At 53.7% G+C, this 17,824-nt stretch overlaps 1 protein-coding gene across 6 annotated transcripts in view; it reads right to left on the reverse strand.

Moving 5' to 3' along the window:
• ATG16L2 (autophagy related 16 like 2) overlaps window positions 1-17,824 on the reverse strand; it is a 34,308-nt gene that overhangs the window by 16,183 nt on the left and 301 nt on the right. For 2 of the 6 annotated variants that reach the window (XM_049889936.1, XM_049889935.1), the window contains exons 2-17: window positions 16,133-16,232; window positions 15,469-15,571; window positions 14,360-14,433; window positions 13,797-14,048; window positions 13,468-13,533; window positions 13,026-13,139; window positions 11,931-11,993; window positions 11,303-11,411; window positions 10,764-10,869; window positions 10,019-10,089; window positions 9,633-9,704; window positions 9,396-9,516; window positions 8,954-9,059; window positions 7,756-7,905; window positions 7,322-7,369; window positions 7,082-7,183 (exon numbers count right to left, since the gene is read on the reverse strand). In XM_049889936.1, the coding sequence (XP_049745893.1) occupies window positions 7,082-7,183; window positions 7,322-7,369; window positions 7,756-7,905; window positions 8,954-9,059; window positions 9,396-9,516; window positions 9,633-9,704; window positions 10,019-10,089; window positions 10,764-10,869; window positions 11,303-11,411; window positions 11,931-11,993; window positions 13,026-13,139; window positions 13,468-13,533; window positions 13,797-14,048; window positions 14,360-14,433; window positions 15,469-15,571; window positions 16,133-16,232 (1,657 nt within the window). Of the gene's footprint in view, window positions 1-403; window positions 6,753-7,081; window positions 7,184-7,321; window positions 7,370-7,755; window positions 7,906-8,953; window positions 9,060-9,395; window positions 9,517-9,632; window positions 9,705-10,018; window positions 10,090-10,763; window positions 10,870-11,302; window positions 11,412-11,930; window positions 11,994-13,025; window positions 13,140-13,467; window positions 13,534-13,796; window positions 14,049-14,359; window positions 14,434-15,468; window positions 15,572-16,132; window positions 16,233-16,456; window positions 16,692-17,824 lie in introns of those variants that run through there. The other 4 variants (XM_049889932.1, XM_049889931.1, XM_049889934.1 and 1 more) reach the window with 4 other exon arrangements.

The following is a 17,824-nucleotide window of genomic DNA, read 5'->3' on the forward strand; positions in this document are numbered from 1 at the left end:
CCCCTCCCTCCGGGACATGTAATCTAGCGTCACAGTGCACAGGGCTGGGCTCAGAGGGCGTCTCTGTGCCCGTGTGCTTTCTTTACAGTGGCTGTAAAAAGTTTGTATTTATTATGTATAAAATGTCGAATAATAAAAAAGTGGAGTTAAGTTTATATGTTTCCTTAGTTTAAATAAAACATTCGGGTAAACAGGCTTTTCCAAATGGTGCATATTACAAAGGCCCTCCGGGGCCTCCTTTAACTCCTGTAACAGACACAGAGAGGGGGAAGTGGATTAACCCATCTGTGTGACATCGACTCGACGGCAGCCGGTTTGGTTTTTTTGGGTGTGAGAAACATTCCCTGATGCCACCCATGTGCTAGGTGTAATATCCTAGGTGTGAGATATAGAAACAAATAAGTTGTGAGATAAAAGATGGGTGCACACATGTGGACAGAAGTATGTGACCTGCTAGGAGGGTGGAGTAGGCAGTGTGCTGGGTGAGCACAGAGGAGGAAGCACCAGTTCTGATGGGTGGGGGGTGAGAGAAGGATCACTAAAGTCCTCTCAGAAGATGTGACTGGTGGCTTCTGGGAAGCCGGCATTCTGGACTCCTCGCCCCTTTCCTGAACCTCCACACTGAGGAGTAACAAATCATGTTGGAGGATATTTTATTCTCAGGGGTGGGTAGAAGATTCCTGGTTAAAAGGCTGAGCACCTCTGGCTTCCAGGCAGCCACTGTGAGGACCAGGGCTCAGCCTGCATGAGGAGGGACCTCACTAGCTCTCTTTGCAGGAGCTGGGGGCGTGAGGTATCTTACCAGACATTTTTCTATGCATAGAACGCATACATACACACATTGCTTTTTTACATACCTGGGACTATGTAATACATTTAGGTCTACCTCATTCCATTTGAAGGCTGCACTGTATTCCGTTGCTTGGCTATATCATAATTTAACCATTCCTGTAGTGAGGAGTCAGAATCAACTTGTTTTTTTTGTTTTGTTTTGGTTTCTACAGTGATGGGCATTTAGGTTGTATCCAGCCTTTTGCTATTAGAAAGTTAAAACTAACATCTTTGACATATTTCTTTATAAACTTCTTCCAGTATAAATATTGAGGAAATTTCTAGATGTGGAATTTGAGAGTCAAAAAGATATGTGCATATTTCATTTTGTTAGATTTTTGCCAAATTGGCCTCCAAAAAGATTGTATCAGCTTATACTCCCACCAATAGCATACGAGATAATAACATGGACTTTAGAGTCTGGGTTTGAATCCTGGCTCCTCCACTTGACAGCCATGGGAACTTGTGCCTCCATGCCCTCCTCTGAAACCTGAGAACAATGCTGTGGACCCAAGAACATAGTGTGTAGCACAGGGTGGTCACCAAAAACAATCCTTCCCATCACATCACATCTCCCATCTTCGGTGTCCTCACCTTCAGAACCGGGGTCAATGATAGTCTTCAGCCTTGCAGTAACAAAGAGTTAGCATGAGGCCCAAAGAAAGGAATGCATATGAAAGTGCTTCACCATAAATATGGGAAGGGCCATCAATACAAATGCCATTCCCATCTTCTACCTTCTCCTGCCAATGAGACTTAGTCCTTGACCAGGGGACAGAGTTAAGGTAATTGTACCACCCAGTGTCATAGCTAAATTGTGGCATCCTTTGTCACAGGAACTGTGATGCAGTCAAGCCCTAGATTCACAGCATGTTGCCAAGATCCCTTTCTTCTCTGACCTCCTTACTCCAGCCCTCTTCCGTAGGCCAGACATGCTCATGTTCTGGGGTAAATTCAGTTTCTAGATGCAGAATGGGAACATCACACAAAAAGGGCACAATACTTGAGAGCAGACTTCTCGGGATGGTAGAAGTTGGAAAGAAAATGCAAACCACTGGACTCCCCGTTCCACCGGCACAAAGCAAACTCTCATATCCTAGGCTGTGATTACATCCCAGGGTGCTCTGTTCACTTACAGCCCAATGATCCCAGCCACGGCGTTTAACTTGAGGACCTATTACTGCCCAGCCCTCTCTGAGTGGCTTTATGACAAAATCTGGCTGCTCTAAATCTTTGCATTTGTTCTATTCATTATGAAGTTGGTTTTTCATGACAAAAATACAACAAACCTACAGAGATTTTAGGTTAGAAGGGTGAGAACTGTAATTTGTCCTGAAATCCTACAACGTGACACACACAGCCAGTGTAAGTTTCCTCCTAGACTTTGTTTGCTTTGCTACTGCTTGATCTGCCAAGAATCTCATGAATGCCAGAGAGCATCTCGTTCCTAAACTATTTTCTCCTGGTCCCAACTGGCCAAAAACACACATGGAGTACTTCTGCCATGTCTATTTCTGAGAGCTCTGGTCTGAGAATGTTTTCCTGGAATGTTTTATCCTGTAACAACAGAAGCGAACCCATGAATAGGGTTCACACTCCTTTAACAACTACCTATTAACTGTCCTCCCTTGCTTCTCTGAGGGGCGGGGAAAGGGCCTTGGAGCCATGCTCGAAAGAGCCATACTCTAGTCCCTGAGCCACCTCAGATTAGCTGTGACCTTAGGCTCGTCCCTCCACTTTTCTGGGTCGTGTTTTCCTCATCTGTAAAATTTCTGAGATTTGGAGGCTCGAATAAGATAATGTACAGATAAGCTGAAAATATTTGTGGTTACCAGTTGTGCGTTCAGAGAAAGAAAACGGCCAGTACACAGACATGGTATGTCTGAATCTCACACCAAGATGTGTCCACAGCTTGTGTCATCAGGATTTCTCCAAAGAACATCTTAAGGGCCAGGGCCACCTCTATTCGATTGCTATCTTGTTCATTTAGCAAACTTCGCTGCCACATGCCCTGCTTGGACACTGGAGACACAATGACTCAAATCCATCCTTGCCACGGAAAGGCTTACGTCGGGAAAATAGCAGACTCAAGCCAAAGTACATCTGGGACAGGGAGATGACCAAGGGGCAGCAGGGGCTTTTCTCATTCCTCCCTCCCAGAGGTCTCAGTCTCACTGAGTCCTGAGATTGGGCAAGGCAGATGGAGGAGGCAGTATCCACACCCACGTAACAGCCCTGGGGAAGAGCTGTGTCAGCTTTAATGGGGCTCAAAGCCTTGGGCAGGGAGAGAGTTGGGATTTCTGTCCCCATTTCACAGACTAGGATTTGAGAGCCTGGCAGTCACTGTGATTTGCTCAAGATGTCTCAGGAAAACAGAACTGGGACCAGAACTTAAAAGTGGGCATCCAGAAGGCCTGGCCAGCCCCTCCCTGCAGAATCTGAATTCAGTTTTTTAAAAAGATAAAAACACCCAACTCTGCAGTGTGGCTCTGAGCAAGCCCCTGCCCTGTCTCTGGGCCTCAGTTCATGTGCACAGCAAGGGTGTAGGTCATCTCAGGCTCTTCCAGTTTTGACGTTACCTGTCAATGTCGAGTCACAATTCCAACCCATAGTGACCCTATAGGACAGAGTAGAACTGCACCATAGGGTTTCCAAGGAGCAGCTGGTGGATTTGAACTGCTGACCTTTGGTTGGCAGTCACTCTTAATCACTATGCCACCAGAGCTCCCAGTTTTGACATTAGGGACCCAAATCAAGCAGACAGCCCCTGAGTGCTGAGTAATCAAAGCCTGAGGAGTGCTGAAAGCTTGAAGAAGTTTACTAGGTTCTCATCCCACCCCCTCCACTGAACAGACACTGCAATAACTAAAAGGAGGTACGGCCTTCCCAGCTGGCCTTCCTTCTGAACATCTCCCCTTCTCGGGTCTGTGTCAGCCCCTCTTCCTCTAAAAAAAATTTTAAAAAAAGTTTGTTTTTTTTTTTTCCTCTACACCTGTCTTATTCTCTAGAATGCCTTGGCATGTCATTGTCCTTCCAGACTTGCTCCTCCAGGAAGCAAGAACCACCAAGCAAGTGAAGGTGTGCATGGTGCTCCCTGAGGGGAGGCAACCACACACCAACAGGCACCCAGGGGTTCAGAATGGAAAACAGGGAGAAGCCACAGGTGGAGAGATTTAAGTTAGACACAAAGCTAGATTCACACCCTCTGGTGGTGGCAGACAGAGGTCATACCACTGGGGGAGAAGATGTGCCCTGCAGCCCTACCCAACTGGGAGCCTGGATTCCCTAACATTTTGTAAAAAAGAATATAGTCACATTCCAGCTGCTTCACTTACTAGCTCTGTGATCTTAAATCACTTAACCTGAGCCTAAATTTTCTCATCTGTAAGATAGGATACCTACGCCACAGGTGATTGAGAGGAACAAATGAAATATTGCAATGAAAAGTGCAGAGCACAGGGCCTGACACATCATAAGCACTCAGTAATGGTGGATACTGCAAGTGCCAACCATGAATCCCAGGAGAGGGGAGAGTGGCCTCGGCAGAGACTAGGCAGCTGGTGACCCCTGGTGGCCACTGGGAACCAGGGAATGAGGGCTGTAGCAGGGTGGGGGTAGGGGCTGCTGGACAATGAGAAGTCTTAGATTCCAAGAACATTGGAATTCTAGGATCTTAAATTGTTAGAGTCCTTAAATTTTTTTTTTTAATAGAACAATTCTTGAGGCTTTCTCTGTGCCAGGCCTGATCGCAAGGAATACTTCATTCCCGTCCAGGTCCCAGGAGCTCCTGACTCAAAATGGAGGGCAGTAAATCGCAGGGACCAAGGATGCCCCTGGTCCACCCTGCCAGTGGGGGAACCCCTCAGTGAATCCTGAAGGACAAATCTGAGTTACGGCTCACAGGGAAGAACATTCTGGGTAGAGAGAAAAGCATGTGTGAGATAACCCTTCAGGTTGGAAGTAAACGAAGGCGCAGCTGGAGTTTCATGCCCAGGAGTTACTCCGAAGGCCAAAGAGCAACTTCAAAGGGTTGTACATGTGATCAAGACAACTTAGAAAGTCACTCTGGCTGTGGCAAGGAGGAGATTGTGTGGCGAGAGAGCAAGTGTAGGTGGCCTGCAGGGACAGCAGGGGTAGAGTTAAACAACAGCTGCTGCTTTGTGAGGGAAAGAGGAGCTAACATGCAGGGGAGACTGACGTTCAGGAGGCAGCTGGACATGTCACCTAGAGCTCAGGGGACAGCTGGGCCAAGAGTGGGGAGTGATCTGGGAGTCAGTAGAGTGGAGGTTTTCGTATTTGACCAACACTTGCATAGTATTTACCAGTAGCATCACAAATATTAAAGCACTTACCCTTTGAGGTAGGTACTATCCCATTTTACAGATGAGGAAACAAGGGCACAAAGATGTTAAGTAACTTGCCTAAAATCTTTCAGCTACTAAATAGGGGAGTTGAGATTCAAACCCAGACAGTCTAGTCTAGCTACAAACTCCATGCTCTGCTGCACGTCCTGGAATGGCTTCCAAAACCTGGGACTAAGAAAGATCCCCATGAGAGAATTTGAAAAGGAAGTCAAGAGTTCCAGAATAAGCCCTGCAACCACCTTTGAATTTCAGCTGAAGAGACCCCCAGAACTCAGCCCCCCTCACTCAGGGATGGTAGTCCCCTTTGCCCCGCTGACTGGCAATGGCCCTGCTACTGAATCCTCCCTTGCATCTGTTTCCACAGCCCTGAGCTCTGTGCCTGAGTGCCCAGCCATGGGCTGGGGACTAAAGTAGGGTACCCTGGCTCTACCCTGTCTGATCTGCCTCATACTCAGAGGCCTATTGTGCAGGTTGAATTTGACAGAATTCAAAGCAAAGCCCCAGGCCCAGGCCAGGCCCATAGCAGCCCTCTCCAACACAGACACACAGAGGCCATTCCCCCACCCCCTTTAGGCTCTACCCCTCAAGTGCTCTGGTTTTTTAGAACCCTTTCTGCCAGGGGCCCACTGGGCTGCCTCCCCTACCTCCTTGCAGCTCCCACAGCCCCTCCTCACCCTCATTTTACCCTGGGTCCCTAAAGCAGGAGCCTCCCCAGCCTAGGGCCTGGTCTCAGAAAGGCCCAATGGTTGGTTCTGCCTCAGGGCCAGGTTGGACCAAGGATGAAATTCCCAGCCTGAAAGCCCCTCTCTTTGCTGCCTCTAGGCCTTTCTTCAGAAACCCTGGTGGTATAGTGGTTAAGTGCTACAGCTGCTAACCAAAGGGTCGGCAGTTTGAATCCGCCAGGTGCTCCTTGGAAACTCTATGGGGCAGTTCTACTCTGTCCCATAGGGTCACTATGAGTCGGAATCGACTCAACAGCACTGGGTTTGGTTTTTTTGTTTGTTTGTTTTAGGTCTTTCTTCAGGCTGTTTCTACCATTAGATTCTGGAACATCACCTGTTTCCTCAGGCAAAGGCTGGCTTGGCTCTGCCCCAGCTCTGTGCAGCCTGGATCTTCCCCACCCATCAGCCCAAAGGCCTCTCTATACCCTGAATTGCAAAGAGGCAAGCAGACACTGGTTTAAATGCAATTTTTTTTCCAGTATTGGGGAATAAATTTAGAGATTGAGATAAAAAAACAAAAATACAGTGTTCCCCTCAACTCATACTCTGTTTTTAAAGAAGCAGGCCAAGTCCTGCCAGGCCTTCCTACTAAGTCCCCTGAAGCCATCTCCATTCCTCCAGCCTGTTCTTACCCCACCCCTCGGGATGACTCTGGAGGCTGGCTCTGGAGCCCTGTGCAACACTGGGAAGCTGTTCTCTGGCTGCCTGTGAACCAGCACTCTAGCCCAGGCAGGCGAAGTTCTGGCCCTAGTGCCAGAGCACAACCTTCCTGCCCTGATCCACGCTCACCACGTGGCTCCCGGAGTAGCACCAGGCCACGGCGTTGACAGCAGCACTGAGGAGAAGATAGGCAGGGCTTCAGGGGACATCGGAGCTCAGCCTGCACCCTGGCTCAGCCCCTCATGTTTGGACTGTGGCAGTTTGAAGCCCCTCCCTGAGTTCGTTCCCTCATCTATAAAATGGTCTCAAAGGGCTGTGGTGAGGATGGAATCCAAGTGCACTAGGAAGGCAATGGTGATCTGTGAAGGGCTCTGGTGGAAGGGAGGGTGCAGGACACAGCTGAGCATTCCAGGGTCCCAAGCTTGTCAAAATCTAGAATCGGCTTAGCAGGGGGTGGCACCGGCCCCAGGGCTGGGCAGGCAGATGGGTAGTGGTCATGCTCACCAGTGGGGCCCCCGAAGGCTGCTCTCCAGTTTCCCAGTGTCTACATTCCAGATATAAAGGGCTCCATCCCAGGAACCTGCCAGTGCATAGCTTCTGTCTGGGCTGCAGTGGCCACAGCAGATCAAGAGAGAAGGTGGTCAGAGGTGAGGATAGACACAAAGACACGCAAGCACACACACACACATATACACAGTCAGATGGGGCAAACCAGGGAACAGGCATATACTCTCACGGACACACCTGAACACAGCTTTGGTCCAGTCAGAACCACACTTGAAGCCATCGGCCCTGAGGACAGGCAAGGTCTGGGGTCAGAATGAAGGTAACCCCTGCCCCTCAGACAAGAGTTTCAAGAGCTTCCTCTCTCTGTCAAGGGGTTGGGCACCTCAGCAGACTGTGGTTTAGAGAAGCCTCCAGGCAGGGGCCCAGCTGACAGGGCCCTGGGAGGCCTTTTACAGGGGAAGCGAGGCCCAGCTGCCCCAGCCCCAATCCCAGGGTCAGCAGGCACAGGACTGGTACCTGAACACCTGGCAGATACTGCTGACACGCAGGTCTGTCAAAGGGTTGGGCACCTCAGCAGACCTTGGTCTAGAGGGGACTTCAGGCAGGGCCCCAGCAGACAAGGCTCTGGGAGGCCCTGGGGGTCTCAGGGTCAGTGGGCATGGGGCTGGTACCTGAACACCTGGCGGATATTGCTGACACGCAGGTCAATGACCTTGAGAGTGTCGTCACGGGAACAACTGAGCAGATGCAGCTGGTCATGGCTGAGGCTCAGGGACGTAACCCGGCCCTGCACGGGGATGACCTGGGTACAATGGGGTCCCCTGCAAAGCAGGGACAGGGACAGGGGATGAGGAACAGCCCACCCAGGCCACTCCTGACAAGATGAGGCTGGGCGAGGCAGCTTTCTCAACTAATAGAGTCCGGAGTCACCCAGACTGCTGGGACCAATGCCTACCATGACTCCCTCCTTGTCCCTCCCTGCAGCCCGCCCCTCCAATGAGAAACTTAGGCAGCCTCTGATTGGAGAGCTGGAGCCGCTGAAACAAACCATTGGGTCACTAAAATAAGCACAGGAGGGAAAGCACTGAAAAGTCTCTAAGTCTATGAGAGGGTGGGAAGAGTTTCCAACAACAATCACTTCAGACCAATTAGAGAAAGCCTGAGGCAGGCCCGGCATTGACTCCAGCAATGGTGTATAGACCACTAGAAACACAAATCGAGCTTGATGTTTAAAAAAGCTACTTTAAAAAAAAATCCTTTTGATTAAAAAATGGTAACTACATGGAGAAAGGCACTTCTCTATCTTGGTTGGCAAGACCCAGACAGCATCCAGCAGCTGGACCGAGGGCCACTAAGAAGGTGGCACAGCTCCCTGGGGACAGGTGAGCACAAGGATCCATGCCTAGCCCAGGGACGTCACCAGCTAGCAGTGCCAGCCCCAGAGCCTCACTCCCCTCCAAGTCTCCCTCAACAGCTCTACCTGCCTGTGGTGTTGGGCAAGTCACTTCCTCTCCAGGTGCTCTTTCTGGATGGAAAAAATAATCCTGACTTCCCCACAGTCACAGAAAAGAGAATGCCCTTATACCAGGTGGACACTTGAGACTGTGTTGGCATCTCCTGTCTGGAGCGGGGATGGGAGGATAGAGAGAGTTGGGGGCTGCCAAAGTTTTCATGAAAGGAGAGACTGGAAGGGCTGACTCATTAGGGGGAGAGCAAGTGGGAGTAAGGAGTAAATGTATATTAACTTATATGTGACAGACTGACTTGATTTGTAAACGTTCACTTGAAGCTCAATAAAAGTTAATAAAAAAAAAAAAAAGAGAGAATGCCCTGTCCCTGGGCCTCCATCTACAGCCCACTACCTGTTACCTGCTGTCCCAGAATCGGATCTTCTGGTCATTGTGGCCACTAATGATGATATGATCCCCACACACCACATCATGACAGTAGGAAAGGACGTTGATGGTCCTGGAACCTGGGGAACAAGGAGCAGAGCCCCAGGGCCTCAAAGAGGGGTTGTCAGGAGCCAGCCCACTGGACATATAGGAAAACTGAAGGCCAGAGGGGCAGCATTCCTCCCAAGACTAGAACCTGGGCCTCCCACCTCCCAGTCCAGGGCTCTCTCCACTTCTTATTCACCCACCCAAAGCCTGAGATCTCCAAGAAACCAGGCAGAAAGCAGGGATGGAGGATAGAGGAGGGCCTTGGGACATTTCACCATTGGGATCCCAGAAATCAGGCTGAGGTCCCTCATGTCCAGGCCCAGGGGTTCCCAATGGGTAGAGAGTGGGAGGTGGGTACTAAGCCTCACAGTAAGCACGGCCAAGATCCCACTCCTTCACTGTTCGGTCTCGGCTTCCAGTCACTGCATGATGTCTTGTTAGCTTGAATTTGGCAGCTGTCACCTTGTCTGTGTGTCCAGACAGTGTCTCCTGCCCTCCCCCCATCCCAGTATGAATCAAGGGCATGGCCAAGACCCTATAACACCCCCTCCCAGTCCTGAGCCATGACCCCTGACCTCCCAGGCAGCCTCTCCAGTCAGGCTCACCTTGGACTGTGTCTCCCCCACCTTCCAGAGCTGGGCAGCCCGGTTGTAAGTGGCTGCCAATACCTGGGAGCCCTGGAGAGATGGGAAGGAAGGCAGTGGTCCTGAACCTGGGCCTGCCCACAGGAAAGATCCCTTAGGCCAGGGAACTGGGGTGGAGGCTGCCTCAGAGCTTCCCACACTCCCAGGTCACCAAGAAGGCAGGCAGAGGAATCTCTAGGCCCAGAGAGAATTTACATAGGAGTCTGAGGGCCCAGTTCAACTATACTCATGATGTTCCCTTAGGTCCCAGACCTCCCACCTGCCCTGAGGGGTCATCTGCCCCAGCATGTGAGATTGGGGCGGGGAGGAGGGGAATAGGCAATGCCATTGGGTCAAAGTCCTCTCACCGAGGGGTCGAAGTCCACACTGGTAATACTGCCACCAGCTCCCTCAAGGGTCTGGTTAGCCTCCAGGCGACCTGAGGGGGTGGGAACAGATGAAATGAGGACACTAACCTCATGAAATGGAGGTGCTAGGGCTGAAAATGGGAAGATCATCCTCTCCCAAGTTAGAGGACAGAATCACTGGTCTGTTCTAGGGGCCTAGGCTGGCAGCTGCACTTCCCCTACTGGCCAGCAAGGGGCCCCAGAAGGTAGCGGGTCATTTCACAGAAAGGACTACAGAGGACCAGAGAGACTGTCCCTAGATCACATAGCAAGCCCAGGGCCAGGCCAGCTGGAGACTTCCCTCCTCTAGAGAGCCTCCAGGAGCTGATTCTGACTGCCTGACATACCCCATCTACAGAGCATGGCACAAAGCAGATAGTATTTGTCTCTTAACTGAGTTCTGGGAGCTGAAGTGATGCTAGAAGGATAGGCAGCCTGGTGGATACCAGGGGCTTGCTCTTCAAAGGCCTGCCCTGCAGAGCCTCATGATAGGGGACCCCCCCCCCCGCCCACAAGGACCACAGGGGCTGGAGGTTTCCCCTTCTTCAGAGGAATGAGGCCCAATTCTTGGCCCCCTCACTCTTGCTAGGTCCCATAGGAATGTTCCAGATGGAGAGACACAATGAGGTCCAAGACCTTTGCCCACCAAGGTGCAAAGTGAAGTCGAGGCTGGCATTGAATAAGCCTGCAGGGGATGGAACCTCACCTCCCACGACATTCCAGAGGCGAATAAGGCGGTCAGCCCCTCCAGTAGCCAGGAGGCTGCTATTGGGGCCAAAACAAACAGCATTGACCTCAGAGAGGTGGGCATCCTGTGGAGAAGGGAGGAGGTTGGTGCCCCAGTGCCCCCCAAGCACACCTCCCTGTGCACACTCACATGTACCTGCACACACACGTGCACACACACACACAGCCTGCTGCTGGCCTACTGTCCTCACCCCAGGTCTCTCTGCCCAACCCTGAGCTTCAAACTTGGGCAGATCCAGCCCCACCACATCTCATCACCTCCGCCTCAACACCTGCAACAGCCTCCCTCCATCCTCACCTCACTCCCCCACCTCTCCTGCTCGTCTCCCCACCTCATCACTCCCTCTCCAGTCCATGCCCCCATTATAAAACTCTGTGGAAGAAAAACCCGTGTTCCTGCTGAGGATCCCAGCCTTGCTTTCCTGGCTTCTTCAGGCTGCCACTAAGGCTCACACTTCCCATCTCAGACCCCAGGCACGTGGCCCAGCCCCCCTTTACCAGCACGTCCTGAGCCCGGGTAGGAAGTCGGGCAGCAACACACACCGGAATGCTCTGGTATCGCTGCTCAGGGGCTCCCCCAACTGAATGACCTCTCCTTTTCTTGAAACTAGAGAGAAAGGGGGTCAGAGGGACATTCAAAAAGACTTGATATGGGAGCCTCGAGCTCCCCTGAGGCAGCACCGGAAAGCAGACATGGCAGATGGCAGAACATGGCCCCAACGAGGTGCCGCGAACACATTCCCCACCCAGCCTCCATCCAGGGGGTCACAGTGGAGACTGGGTGGAGGACACATAAACAGGCAGAGGCAGAGCAGTGTCGGTGGGTGCAAAGAAACCTAGGGGCTGGGGTTTCAGGCCTGGCCTTGCCACTGCTTGGCTCTTGGTCCCCTGTGAGACCTTAGATGAGGGACAGAGCCTGGGGAACAGCTGGGCAGGGGCTGGGGACATGGCCATACACTCAGCTCCTGCCTCTGGGGCCCAGCAGAGACTCACACAGACAGCTGGGCAACACCTGGATGGACAGACTGAGCCGCACACACAGACCAAGCCTGGGCTTGAGGTGCCTGACACAGGGCTCCAAGCAGCCCAGTTGTGTGGGTACACACTCAGGCACACACACACTTACTCCAGAAGACCTTTCACCACATCCACACAGCGGGACAGCGTCAGGGAGGTGGCAGAGGCAGACCTGGGGTGGAACCGGGAGAGAGACGCTGAGGGGCTGGCAGGTGGACAGCATGGTCGTTCACCCCTACACCCCACTAGGAACCTGGAGGCGCAAAGCCTCTTGAGTCTGGGACAGGAACATGACTCATCGGAGACCAGGAGAGCTGGGATGACCCAGAGCAGTCTAAGAAGGTAGAGGCAGGGAGGGATTTGGCAATGAGTCTCCAAGTCTCTACCACGATGATAAGCCCACAAACAAGTATTCCTGGGAGACTGAGCTGGGGCCTGTGAGAAAGGGAAAGAGGGAGGGTGTCCCCAAGCACAAAGCTGGGGGCAGGGAGGTGAGGAAAGCCTGCTGAGTGACCTCAAGAGGGGCCATCCTGGGGTGACTTGGCCCACCAGGGCTGCTAAGGACTTTGGGGATCAGGGTGCCTCATATCCCTCCCTCAAAGTTCCTTCACTGCCCCAAGACCTGGACACCAGGGACCTGCAAGGAAAAGTTAAAGGAGAAAGGCCTTCAGGTTGGGGGAGGGGAGGGGAGGGGATGGGTAGGAGCAGCATCAGTGACAGGCAAATCAAGACAGAATGGAGGGGCACCTCAATCAGAACCCACCTGTGCGAGCACATATCTACACATCCCATGTGCTCATATGCACTCAGGTATGCTCACCCGAGGCTGTACATACATGCACTCATATTCTTGTGCATGCTAACACCTGCACACCTATGTCTGCACACATACGCATGGGGCAGCTGAGCCCTGGCCCTGCCCACAGGTTCACTCATGGTGATACCCTTTGACCAGCCTCTGAGCTCTGGTCCTGGGAAGGAGGAGAAGGAGTGAGCACAGGGCCTGAGGTCCTGAAATGGCACTGACCCTAAGTGGCACTGGTGGTCAGACCTGTATGTGGGAGGTCTGAGCTGCACCCCAGTCTCCCCCAGCCCCTACTCCCAACCCAAGGGCTGGAGCTGGCCCAGATGTCCTAGAGGAAAACTGTCAGCCTCGGGGGTGGGGGCCAGCCTGGGGCTCTGGGACAGCCACCTGGGTCCTCACCTGAAGGACCTCTTCCACTTCTCACAAGCCTCTCTCTCCTGGGACTCTGGCTCAGGTGGCAGGGCCAGAGTCTCTGCCCTCTCCCTGACCCCATCACCGAGTGTGTCTGGGTTCCTGAGAGAAGAAATGAAGCTGAGGAAGGCCAAGGGACCAAGGCAATCCCCTTCTCCCCACATCCCCCCTCCCCAGCGCTCAACATGGTGAAACGGTGAAGACCCAAGGAGGTGAGTTCGTGTGGGCACACGGGTGGTGGCTCTGGAGGTATCCTTGGGCTGTGTCTCCTTGGGAACCCTGTAACCGCGGCTGTGTCACCGCATGCAGGTATGTGTGTACCAGGGGAACGCAGGCAGCGGCCTGATAGCAGGGCGGCTCCAGAGCCCGGGGGTCAGACCCGGTGGCGAAGGCTCGGTTTGGGCAAGTCCCGGCCCATCCCCGCTCTTACTCGCTGATGCTCACAGTCCGCTTGGCGGCCTTCTTCAGCTCCTGGGAGACCTGCGCCTGCTTGGCTCTGGGGGTAGAGAAACACCCTCAGCGTCCGACGCCGCGCCTCAAACTGAGGTGGAGCGCGGGACGCTCCCGCCTCCAGGCCTGGCGTGGGACTGGGTCTCCTCCCTCCTCCGGGTGCGGGGGGTATGATCCTGTCTCTTAAGAGGGTCCTGGCTTCTTTCCAGACAAAGGGCTGACCGGACTCCTCCCCCACAGGGGCGGGACCTGTCACACCCACAAAGGGGGTGGAGTCTACCCTCAGAAGGGCGGGGCCCAACGCCTTACCTCTCCCGGCGCTCGTTGCGCAGGTTGCGCTCGGCTGCGGCGCGCGCTTTGCGCTGCACAAGCTTCTCCAGCAGGTCGCGCGCCTCCTCCTCGAGTCTGCGCAGTGCCGCCTCCTGGAGCCCGGCGTGCGCGCGCAGTTGATCGTAGGCCGCAAGCTGCGCTGCATTCAGCGTTTGCCAGGCTTCCACTTGCTCTGCCAGCTGCGCTCGCGCCTCCTTCAACTGAGCGGCGCTGGCCTCCAGGGCCGCCAGCCTGGAGGAGGCGGAGAGAGCGAGAGGTGGGTCGGGATGCTTCTCCGACACCACTCTGTGGGAATCACAGCCAAGACAGACTTGCCATGGCTACACGGACAGCCAAGTGACTAGACCGTCTCCAACCAAGCCTTCCGCCCTCAGAGCCCTACCGTTCGACTCTTGCAAGACCAGCCATAAGTCTGGGGGGTGTTTGGGGGCGTGGGGAAAACTCTCGGGCCCTTCTTGGAGACACGCGGGTCACACCGGCAGAGATGGCCCCGAGCTTCCCGCAGGTGAGCATGGTCCCTCTCCCACTGACCCACGCCTCACCTGCTTTGCCGCTGCTCCAGCTCCGATCCCAGGGTGCCCAGGGCTGCGCTCTTCTCCACCACCTGGTAGGCCATCTGGGGACGGTGGAGGAGTCGGACAGCGGGTACAGGCACCTCCCAGTAGAGCCCTCCCCAGACCCCCAGCCCCTCTCCAGCAGAGAAGCTAGTTGGACAGGGTCTGCTACTCTAGCCACCCTAAGGGGCCAGTTTCCTCCTCTGCCTCCATGAAGTTGTGGAGGATCAACTGTGACAGTGCTTAGCCCAGTATCGGCAGGGAGTCAACTCTCAACATGGTATTGGCCATATTATTACAGCGGGGACAGTAAGTCTGATTTTAGATGTGATGGCCCAAAAGCAACTCTAATGAGGCAGTTCTCCTCTGTTCTATAGGGTTGCTATAAGTCGGAATCGACTCGATGGCAACAGGTTTGGTGTTTTTAGTTGGTTTTTTTGGTCCCAAAAGCAGCCAGGCGAAAGAGTCTGAAGCTCAGAAGAATGGGCTAGCTGGAGACTAAGGTCTGAAAGAGAAAGTCCCTGAAGCCTTGAGGTTCAGTAAGCCCACCTGGGAAGATGTGTGTAGACAGAAAAGGGCAGCAGAGCCCAGGTCAAACTCCAAGGAACACCCACATTTAAGGGAGGGAAGACAGAAGGGAAAGGATGGAGGTAGACCACTTTATTTACTGTCTGCAAATGTATATACAGCATCAACTGTAGAGGCTAATTCCTGGGGTTCAGGGGGGACAAGAGGTGTGAGTCAGGGATGAACAGAGTAGTCTGGGCTCCAGGAGGGAGGGCAGGAGGTACCAGGCCCACTGCACACCTCAAATTCCTCCCTGAGGTCTTACCTCACTCCCTTCAGCTGTAGTTGGAGCCCACTTCATCCTGAGAGGCCAGAGGCAACCTATAGAGCACTCTGACCCCTGCCCAGGCTTAGAGCAGGGGCCGGGTACACAGCTGGGGCTTGTTCAATGCTTGCAGCACTGGACTTAGGGAATGCAACAAACGATGCCCTTCATTTACTTGCTAACTCCCTTGAACTGCATCCCTCTTAGAGACCTGCATCTTGACACGCCCCCCCCCCCCCCACCCATTCTCTCTAGCCCAGCCTACCTCACCACAGACCAGCCGGAGCCCCTCCTCCTCCTCCTGCCACTTCACTCTCAGAGTGGCTGGTGATGGGACTTGGTCTGATTCAGGCCTGGACTCCTCTTCCCTGCCAACCAACCAAAGAATGGTGCTCACTGTCCCTCCACCCCAGGGCCCAAAAGCACCCAGGGGGAACAGCATGAAAAGCCTGAAACAAGAACCCTTAAGTTTCTCCAGGGGAAGATGGAAGCTAGCAAGGCAATAGAGGAAAGAGCTCTAGGATTCCCTGAAGCCTTGGGTCCCCTGGCCAAGGATCCCTCAAGAAGCACCTCCCAACCCTGAGCCACAACCCATTCCTGGTTCTCATCTTTACCCCCTCTTGGAATAGGGAGCAAGACCCTTTCTGCAGGCAAGGGGTAAGGATCAGAGAGACAGAAAGAGAAGAGGAAAAAAGGAGTGGGGGGAGGAGGGAAGACTAGGACAAATGCAGAGATGGACTGAGATGTGTAGGGGAGAAGGAATAGATTCTAAGCAGCTGGCCTGGAGGAAGGTTTGGGAGCTGCCTCCCCCTTCCCCTGGGCAGCAGCCAGGGGCAGATGAGGAGCCAGGGAAAGAATGAACCCAGCCTAGGCAGTGGGGGCAGGGTCTAGACACAGGCAGCCCATTGTGACCATGGACACACACTCACCAGGGACCCTGGTGGGTGGTGGGAGTGACATCGCTGGGCTCCGGCTGCAGCTTCTCTGAGAACTGGGCCAGCAGCTCAGCCTTCTCCAGGAGTCGGTTATCTGAGGGTACAAGAGAGTGATTCTGGGACAGAATCAGACACTTTTCCAGCAGATCCCTAGCATATAAGTTACCTCTCTGGTTGCTAGGGCTGCAGGAGCCCAGGGGCACCAGGAATAAGGAAGCTACTAGAGGGCTGGGCTCTGCCCCTTGCCTGAGGTGTGTTAGTGCAGCCCCACACAGCCTGAAGGCACAGCCTCCTCAAAGCACTAGCCCCCAGGCCCACCCAAAAGAAGAGGGTCTGCTCCCTCGAGGACAAAGAAAGACAGCCACTGCTGGAGAAGAAAATGGCTGAGCACTGCCTGCTGCGGATCTTGAGGGAAGGCCTGACTCATGCCTTCTCCTGGGCAGGGCTTGACCCCATGCAGGGAGCAGGGAGTGATGATGAAACAAACCAAGCTCCGCCTGCCTGTGGTCTTGGGCAAGACACTTCTCCTCCAGGTGTTCTAACCTTATGGACTGAAAAATAATCCTGACTTACCCAGGGTTGGTGTGAGGTTCCCCCAAGCCAGAGTAGAAAGTCCTTAGGCAATTATCCAGCAGACCTCCTTAAAATTGGTAGTTTCTGCCACAGACCCTGGAACACACCCCTTCCACTCCCACCCATGGTCACTTCCTTTTTTCTTACCAATTCTGGGGTAGGGGCAAGGAGTGGTAAGCCCAGGCCTAGCTCCTCATCTCCTTTCCCTCCTCCAGCCCCCAAGGCACTGCACAGGCCTCCCAGCATGTGTAAAGGTGTTATCACCCTGAATTTAGAGGTGAGAAATCTGAGGCATAGGGATACAACTTGCTCAAGACCCCAGAGCAAGACTGGACCTCCAGTCTCTGCAGCTCCCAGAGCATGGTGGATAACTCCTCCCTCAAACTGGATGTTTCTATTGTCCATCAGATCAGTGAGGTGAGGCTGCCTGGAGGCAGGGGGCTGGCTTCCCAACCCTGAAGGGAGGGGACCAGCAGCCTGGAAATTTGCAGAGAAATCTCCCAGGACAAGGGATTGGGGGCATGGGGGAGCTAAGTAGCAGCCATGATTAGGCCCAGTGAGGGAGTGGGAGGGATTGTGGTTAGATATTCAGCTCTGAAGATACAATCTCAGGTGAAGTGAAAGTGGTCAGAGGCCCTACATCCTGATGCACACTTGTTCATCCCTCCTGGAACTGCCCACACCCCCTCGGACCAGCTGCCCGGGAACAACTCTGACAAACTGACTGCTGGGGCTCAGCCAACTCCCTCATGTAGCCTGGGGTCCCCTGCTTCTCTCCCAGGCCCCTGGGGTCCCCTGCTTCTATCCCAGGCCGAGGTGGGCTGGGCACAGAAGTGCTCCATCACTTGGCCATGACCCACCTAACGGTGGCAGGGCCTGGGACTCAGAACTTCCTCCCTAGAACTCACAGTTTCACTTGTTCACTTGACTGGTCAACAAGGGGCTGCTCTGGTCAGTCCCGGCGTTCCTTCACTGGGTTATGGGGACCAAATGGATTGGCCAGGCCCTACCCTGTGAACCGCAGGGATTGGAAGGGGCTGGAATTCTGGCCAGTCGGAGGTGGAACGTGCCAGACAGTGTGGTCCAGCACACACAAGGGTTTGGAGGCGAGAA

The sequence above is a fragment of the Elephas maximus genome, chromosome 7, assembly GCF_024166365.1.
Source record: "Elephas maximus indicus isolate mEleMax1 chromosome 7, mEleMax1 primary haplotype, whole genome shotgun sequence".
In the NCBI taxonomy this organism is placed as follows: domain Eukaryota; kingdom Metazoa; phylum Chordata; class Mammalia; order Proboscidea; family Elephantidae; genus Elephas; species Elephas maximus.